General features: G+C 35.7%; 1 protein-coding gene across 8 annotated transcripts in view; it reads right to left on the bottom strand.

Moving 5' to 3' along the window:
- Positions 1–234: 234 nt before the first annotated feature.
- ALCAM (activated leukocyte cell adhesion molecule) overlaps positions 235–8,959 on the bottom strand; it is a 254,902-nt gene continuing 246,177 nt past the window's right edge. For all 8 annotated transcript variants that reach the window (XM_074301078.1, XM_074301081.1, XM_074301080.1 and 5 more), the window contains one exon: positions 235–359. In XM_074301078.1, the coding sequence (XP_074157179.1) occupies positions 272–359 (88 nt within the window). In that variant the 3' untranslated portion in view covers positions 235–271. The remainder of the gene's footprint in view (positions 360–8,959) is intronic.

Below are 8,959 nucleotides of genomic sequence, written 5' to 3'. Positions count from 1 at the left end.
GGGGGCCAAAAAGGCAAAAGATAAAGTCTTAGGTGTGACATAGGTGTGACATACTTAGGGGTGATATAGATGTTCAGAAGTTGTGTCTTTTATTCTTAATGAAATCTCTTTCAGAATTTTGAAGGCCAGAATGGTTAAACAAGAACCTTAATGCTTCTTTTCCTTTAATCTCCTAGGATACTTCATACTTACCCTCTAAGTCAATAAATACAGAGCCTTTTGTGGTCTACTTACCTGGAATAGCAATCGAAAAAAAATTTTTTTTTTTCTCTTAAGCTTCTGTTTTGTGATTATTTTCTTCTAGCTTTTTGTTTTCCTCCATATTTCCCAGGTCTTTGTTTACATGTTTTGATGCTGTCCTACAAGGGAAGTAAGAAAACCACTATTGCATGTAACACATGAATCCATATACTGCCATTAGGGTTCATATTTGTGTATCTCTGAATGCTCAGCATGACCATCAATATACTTTTCACAAGGAACTAGTATGAATAGTTCCAGATAAACAGAAGACCACTTAGTGGAATTAATATTATGGTAGAGTTGTGTATATAGGCATAAGATTAACCAAAAATTCAATTATATTTATTGTAGTCTTAAAATACTCAGTATTCTCTTGTTTTTTAGTTATGCAATTTCCACCTCCTATTTTTATTTCAGGGAAGTAATGATTCCTTTATAGGTAGTTTTAATCTCAGCAGACATACCCTGCATACCTAATAATGAAATAGAGCTTTTCCTTAGAGTCTCTTTTCCTATGAACACCAATATGGCCTCTTGTGCCCAATTTCAGTTTCTGCTTCAACAAAGAAGTGTGAGTGATGATAGATAGGAGTGGACCCTAAAGCCTCTGGAGACTCCAGCAGTGACATCAGTAGAAGTTGCTTTATGGATGGGTCTCACATCACAATCTTTGTTCCTCTCATGCTTATCTAGAAAACCTGGAAATATTAGATGTTAAAGACCATAACATTTGTTACTTTTTAAATATCCTTTTAGGCATAGAAACTTTAATTTCCAGATTCTTCAGGTAAAGCTAGAAGAGAGCGAATATTTTACCTTTCTCTGAGATTACTGGCACAATAATACAACAACAGAACTCCCTGGCCTCTTCATGTGTATTTGTGGGGTTTTTTTTTGTTTTTTTTTTGATATATTTAAAGCATTAAGTAATCCATACGGAATTTTAGATGCCTCTTAGTTGAAAAGCTCAAGGAGATGTAAGTTTAAAAAAGAAAAAAAAAAATTCCATTATGCCTATAAGAACTTATATACATGCAAGAGATTCCTGGAACTCACAACTAGAATCACAACTTTTCTGGGAAAAGGGAAAAATCCAAGTATAGTATTCATACAGGAGAAATAAAGACTTATGACTCATTTAAACCGGGACACTTAATGCAGGTAGCTTAAGATGAATTCATGATTTAAATGCTTAGCTTAATTTGAACTATAGCCTGTAAAATCCATTCATTAAGTGTGTGAGCAACTCTAAACCAGTCCCAGAGAGTCATGATGATCTTTTCAAGGCCAGAAAGTCCAAGATGCAAATGGAAAAATGCAGTGAATGAACTCAACTAAGTAAATTCCTTAAGTCACTTTACTTTATCATATGAATACTTTCTTTGACACTATAATTAAATCAGATAACACATCTGGCAATTGATAAACCTTAAAGATCCATATAAGTGTTGGTTGTTAGCATTGATAGCTGTGATATAAAGATACAGACCACACCTGCATGAATAATGATGTACATTAGAAACATTTTTGCATAGTATAAGAGTATAAGGTTATAGGATCATCTGTATGACTAGCTAGCTATGGTGACCTTATGCTAGGTTCTTACTAAGTGCTAATGAGATAATGAGTGCTTACTAAGTGCTAAGTCAGTACTTAACAATTCTCTAGTTCCGGCCTTTAAGGGGAGTTTTACCCCTTTGAACTTCTGGGGAGGAACTTGCATGTTTAAGAGGAGACCTTGCTTTATCCACACCCATTCTCTGGGAGGATAAAAGAGGGCCGCACTCTGGAGGAGGAGGAATCTCTACTCTAGGTCAGAGTTGGTGGCTCTACAGGAAGAAGAATCTGGCTGAGAGATTGAGACAGCAGATCTCCTCCCAAAGAGCGATCGGCAGTCTCTGGAGACAACAGAACATTACAACTTTGGTTTTCTTAGTTTGCTAAATGTTAGTGTTATGTTAAATGTTAAATGAAAGATTTTGACAGGATGACCACTAAAGTTCTTTCTTGTGGTAATCATTCCATAGATCTAGAAATCTTTGTCTCATCCTTTTGTGTCCATTTTAAATTTAGCATGTCCAAAAGCTCAGTTTTTCCAAATTGTCAGAAAGAGATGTTGTCTTAGATGATCAAAATCTATCAGATGATTACTGATTTCATCCACTAAATTCATTTTAAAAATGTGATGCATCAAAATGATCAGTTGTCCTTGCAACAAATGTTCATATTTTACCTGTCAGGAACATATGAAATTCTTTTGGCATTTACTCATAATATTAGTCTTTATCAAACTATTAAATTTCTGTGTTTTCAAAGGCTATGCAAATAAAAGCTTAACCTCTGGAAGATCCTGTTTTCCTGATGCTGATTATTCCACATCAACGAAATAGTCATTGACAACCACAGAATCAACTACTTTATGTTTTCCATATTATCTACCACTTTACACTGAAGTGTCAGATACATGTGTGGATACTATGCAGGTGATGCAAGAATCAGAAAAATATCTGAATCAACACAAAGAAGGTAATTAAGTCAAATATCTCTAAGGCTTCAGAGCCAAATATTTACTTTGCTAATTTCACTAAGCCAATGTTAGGGGTTAGTATTCCTGAGTAAAATGTGACTTTGAACATGTGACAGAAGCTTAAATATCTGTAGGGGCTATCTTTAGTGCTCTTCCCCCCTTGCCTTTTCTTAACCATGAAAATAAGTAGAAAAAAACAACCCAATAGATAAAATTACTGAATATGAAACCAAGTCCAAGAAAAATTAACAGCACAAGGTATTTTGACAGTGAACCAAATACTTTGAATGTAGAAACCTCTTAATGATCTTTTTTTTTAAACCTTGTTATGTCTTCTATTAAATAAGAAGAAAATGTGACTAAGAATGTGCAATAAAGCTACACTGAATCCAGTAAAGGACTGGATACTGTTGAAGAATGCTTTTGGCAAAACAAACTATTATATATCTCTAAAAATGGAAAAATTGAGATTCTGATATTATAAGAAGTTTGGGGAAATGAAGGGCTCTTCAAAGAGGATGAAAGACTATCTGATATGATGTTGTTTGTAAAGTTCATTTTCTTAGGGTTGATGAGCTTTAGGAATAAGTAGGAAAGAAATATCCATATATGCAGATATTTGTATGAAAGTGGTTCAGATAGGAAGCAATATTTAAGGCTCTGATATCTGCCCATTATCCATTTTTAAACAAAACATATCACTTGGTTAAGGATGGTAGACTGAGATTTTAAGATTTTAACTGAGACTTCCGGGCCAAGATGGCGGCGTGGAGGCAGACAGCTGCTTGAGCTCCTCGTTTTCTCTCAGAACTTACTTCATGACAAGCCTCTGACTTAATGCTTGACCCAGAAAGAAATCCACAAATAATCACCAGAGAAGACATCCTTGAAAGTCGCCAGAAAAGGTCTGTGTTTGCTCGGGGGAGGGTCAATCAGACTAGGCTCAGACTGAGGGCAGACAGCCAGAGCAAGACAGGCAGCTCACACAGCTCAGACCGCAGGGGGAGGGGTGTGATCTCTGCCGTTTCTGTGAAAGGGCTTTTGCCCCTGTGTGGATGCTCCGTCTTGCAGCAAGGAGCAGCGGAGAGGGTGTAAACACCGGAGGTGAAGATTAAAACCCCAGAAAGCCAGCGTCTCTCAGAGCCCGGCCACCCCCAACCCCAACCTGGACTGACTCGGAGCATTCTCAGAGCCTCAGAGCTCAGACTTAGTACAGTCATTGCTGTTCTGTTAGTGGCTCTCTGCTGCCCTACCCCCAGTCTGTAGAGGAAGCCCATTAATACCATCCAACCCCATCCCCCGCAAAACAGACCAATTGTTTCTCTTGTCAGTTTGTTTTCTTTGATTCCTACTCTGACAAAATGAACAAAAAATTCAAAAGGGCTCTAACCATTGACAGCTTCTGTGTGGAGAGGGAGCAGACTTCAAATGCTGAGGAGACTAGGAACAGACTGTCCCCAGATGTATCCCCTGGGAGGGATATAAGCTGCTCCTCAATACAAAAGAACCTCATGGAGGAAATCAAAAAGGCTCTCACAAGAGAGCTGGAGGAGAAATGGGAAAAGGAAAGGGAAGCTTGGCAAGAGAGCCTGGAGAAGTCATCCCATGCATTCAAAGACAGAGTGGATAAAGAAATCAAATCATTGAGAAACAAGATTAGTGAGCTGGAAAAGGTAAACAACTCCAAGGAAAACAGGATTAGTGAGCTGGAAAAGGTAAACAACTCCAAGGAAAACAGGATTAGTGAGCTGGAAAAAGAAATCAGATCTCTAAAAAATAAAATGGATAAAATGGAAAAAAATTCCATAGAAGATAAAAACTCAATTGGACAATTACAAAGAGATATAAAAAAAGTGAGTGAAGAAAATACATCATTGAAAATTAGACTGGAACAAGTAGAAATGAATGACTCAAGGAGAAACCAAGAGGGAGTCAAGCAAAACCAGAGAAATGAAACAATTGAAAAGACTGTCAAGTACCTTACCAGAAAGACAACAGACCTGGAAAACAGATCCAGGAGAGACAATTTGAGAATAATCAGACTCCCTGAAAAATGGGAGGAAAAAAAGAGCTTGGACACCATTTTTGAGGAAATTATCAAAGAGAACTGCCCAGACGTTTTGGAAACAGAGGGTAAAATAGACATTGAAAAAATTCATCGATCACCTACTGAAAGGGACCCTAAAATCAAAACACCAAGAAATATAGTGGCCAAGTTCAAGAACCATCAGACAAAGGAAAAGATATTGGAAGCTGCTAGAAAAAAACAATTCATATATGGGGGATCCACAATAAGGATAACCCAGGATCTAGCAGCGTCCACATTAAAAGAACGCAGGGCCTGGAACATGATATTCCGAAAGGCTAAGGAACTTGGTATGCAGCCAAGAATAACTTACCCAGCAAGAATGAGCATCGTTTTCCAGGGAAGAAGATGGACATTTAACGAAATAAATGAATTCCATCTATTTTTGATGAAAAAACCAGACCTACATAAAAGGTTTGATCTTCAAATACAGAACTCAAGAGATTTCTAAAATGGTAAAAAGAAATCTTGAGAACTATACTTCTGCCAAAAAATATGTAAAGAACATATGTACAATTTGTCTTAGAAACTAGAGGTGGAAAGGAGATTATATCATAAAAAAGTGTAAAGTAGTGGTGCTACATCTCATGAAGAGGCAAAGATAACCTATTATATCTGAGAGAAAGAAAGGAGGGAGATGAACATAGTGTGTATCAATAGACATATTTGATTTATGGTGAAACTTCTTCCACTTCATTGAAAAGTGAAAGGGAAGGAGTAAGCTAAGGGGAAGGGAATACAGTAATTTTGAGGAAAAGGGGTAAAATAAGGGGAGGATCTTTAAGGTGGGGGAGGGATCCTAAAAAGGGAGGGCTGTGAAAAGCAAGTGGTGTTCACCAGTTTAATACTGGATAGGAGGGTAAAAGGGAAGGAAAAGGGAAAAGCATAAGCAGGGGTTAATAGGATGGCAAGCAATATAGAATTAGTCCTTCTAACCATAAATGTGAATGGGGCAAACTGCCTCATAAAGAGGAAGCAGTTAGCAAACTGGATTAAAAGCCAGAATCCTACTATATGTTGTTTACAGGAAACACACCTGAAACAGGGTGAGACATTCAAACTAAAAGTAAAAGGGTGGAGCAGAATCTATTATGCTTCAGGCAAAACCAAAAAAGCAGGAGTAGCCATCCTCATCTCAGATCAAGCAAAAACAAAAATTGATCTAATTAAAAGAGATAAGGAAGGGCATTATATCCTGCTAAAGGGAAGCATCAATAGTGAAGCAGTATCAATATTAAACATGTATGCACCAAGTGGTGCAGCATCTAAATTCTTAAAAGAGAAATTAAGAGAGCTGCAAGAGGAAATAGATAGCAAAACTATAATAGCGGGAGATCTCAACTTTGCACTCTCAGAATTAGATAAATCAAACCACAAAATAAATAAGAAAGAAGTCAAAGAGGTAAATAGAATACTAAAAAAGTTTGATATGATAGATCTTTGGCGAAAGCTAAATGGAGACAGAAAGGAATATACTTTCTTCTCAGCAGTTCATGGAACCTATACAAAAATTGATCATATACTAGGGCATAAAAACCTCAAAATCAAATGCAGTAAGGCAGAAATAGTAAATGCATCCTTTTCAGACCATAATGCAATCAAAATAACATTTAATAAAAAGCTAGGGGAAAATAGACCAAAAATAATTGGAAACTAAATAATCTTATACTAAAGAATGATTGGGTAAAACAGCAAATCATAGACATAATTAATAACTTCACCCAAGAAAATGACAATAATGAGACATCATACCAAAATGTGTGGGATACAGCCAAAGCAGTAATAAGGGGAAGTTTTATATCTCTACAGGCCTACTTGCATAAAATAGAGAGAGGGCCAATGAATTGGGCTTACAACTAAAATTGCTAGAAAAGGAACAAATTAAAAACCCCCAGACAAACACAAAACTTGAAATTCTAAAAATAAAAGGTGAGATTAATAAAATTGAAAGTAAAAAAACTATTGAATTAATTAATAAAACTAAGAGTTGGTTTTATGAAAAAACCAACAAAATAGACAAACCCTTAGTAAACCTGATTAAAAAAAGGAAAGAGAAAAAGCAAATTGATAGTCTTGAAAATGAAAAGGGTGAACTCACCACTAATGAAGAGGAAATTAGAACAATAGTTAGGAGCTACTTTGCTCAACTTTATGCTGATAAATTTGATAACTTAAATGAAATGGAAGAATACCTTCAAAAATATAGCTTGCCCAGATTAACAGAGGAAGAAGTAAGTAGTCTAAATAGTCCCATCTCAGAAAAAGAAATAGACCAAGCTATTAACCAACTTCCTAAGAAAAAGTCCCCAGGACCAGATGGATTTACAGGTGAATTCTACCAAACATTTAAAGAACAACTAACTCCAATGCTATGTAAACTATTTGAAAAAATAGGGATTGAAGGAGTCCTACCAAATTCCTTCTATGACACAGACATGGTACTGATACCTAAACCAGGTAGATCGAAAACTGAGAAAGAAAACTATAGACCAATTTCCTTAATGAATATTGATGCTAAAATCTTAAATAAGATATTAGCAAATAGACTTCAGAAAATCATCCCCAGGATAATACACTATGACCAAGTGGGATTTATACCAGGAATGCAGGGCTGGTTTAATATTAGGAAAACTATTAGTATAATTGACCATATTAATAATCAAATTAATAAAAACCATATGATCATCTCAATAGATGCAGAAAAGGCATTTGATAAAATCCAACATCCATTCCTACTAAAAACGCTTGAGAGTATAGGAATAAATGGACTATTCCTTAAAATAATAAGGAGCATATATTTAAAACCTTCAGTAAACATCATATGTAATGGTGATAAACTAGAACCTTTCCCTGTAAGATCAGGAGTGAAACAAGGTTGCCCACTATCACCATTACTATTCAATATAGTACTAGAAACTCTAGCCTTGGCAATAAGAGCCAAGAAAGAGATCCAAGGAATTAGAGTAGGAAATGAAGAAATCAAATTGTCACTTTTCGCAGATGACATGATGGTATACTTAGAGAACCCCAAAGACTCTGCTAAAAAGCTATTAGAAATAATTCAGAATTTTAGCAAAGTCGCAGGATACAAAATAAATCCACATAAATCCTCAGCATTTTTATACATTACCAACACAATCCAACAGCAAGAGATACAAAGAGAAATTCCATTCAAAATAACAGTCGATAGTATAAAATATTTGGGAATATATCTACCAAAGGAGAGTCAGGAATTATATGAGCAAAATTACAAAACACTTGCCACAAAAATAAAGTCAGATTTAAATAATTGGAAAGACATTCAGTGTTCTTGGATAGGCCGAGCGAATATAATAAAGATGACAATACTCCCTAAACTAATCTATTTATTTAGTGCTATACCAATCAGACTCCCAAGAAACTATTTTAATGACCTAGAAAAAATAACAACAAAATTCATATGGAAGAATAAAAGGTCGAGAATTGCAAGGGAACTAATGAAAAAAAAGTCAGAGGAAGGTGGTCTAAGTGTACCTGATTTAAAGCTATATTATAAAGCAACAGTCACCAAAACCATTTGGTATTGGCTAAGAAATAGACTAGTTGATCAGTGGCATAGGTTAGGTTCACAGGGCAAGAAAGTGAATAAAAATAGCAATCTAATCTTTGACAAACCCAAAGATCCCAAATTTTGGGATAAGAATTCATTATTTGACAAAAACTGCTGGGAAAACTGGAAATTAGTATGGCAGAAACTAGGCATGGACCCACATTTAACACCACATACTAAGATACGATCAAAATGGGTCCAAGATTTAGGCATAAAGAACGAAATCATAAATAAATTGGAGGAACATGGGATGGTTTACCTCTCAGACTTGTGGAGGAGGAAGGAGTTTGTGTCCAAGGGAGAATTAGAGACCATTATTGGTCACAAAATAGAACATTTTGATTACACCAAATTAAAAAGTTTCTGCACAAACAAAACTAATGCAAACAAGATTAGAAGGGAAGTAACAAATTGGGAAAACATTTTTACAGTTAAAGGTTCTGATAAAGGCCTCATCTCCAAAATATACAGAGAATTGACTTTAATTTATAAGAAATCAAGCCATTCTCCAATT

This window comes from Sminthopsis crassicaudata, chromosome 3 (genome assembly GCF_048593235.1).
Source record: "Sminthopsis crassicaudata isolate SCR6 chromosome 3, ASM4859323v1, whole genome shotgun sequence".
NCBI lineage: Eukaryota > Metazoa > Chordata > Mammalia > Dasyuromorphia > Dasyuridae > Sminthopsis > Sminthopsis crassicaudata.
Note: the sequence above shows the minus strand (reverse complement) of the source record. Positions and strands in the feature narration are given on the sequence as shown.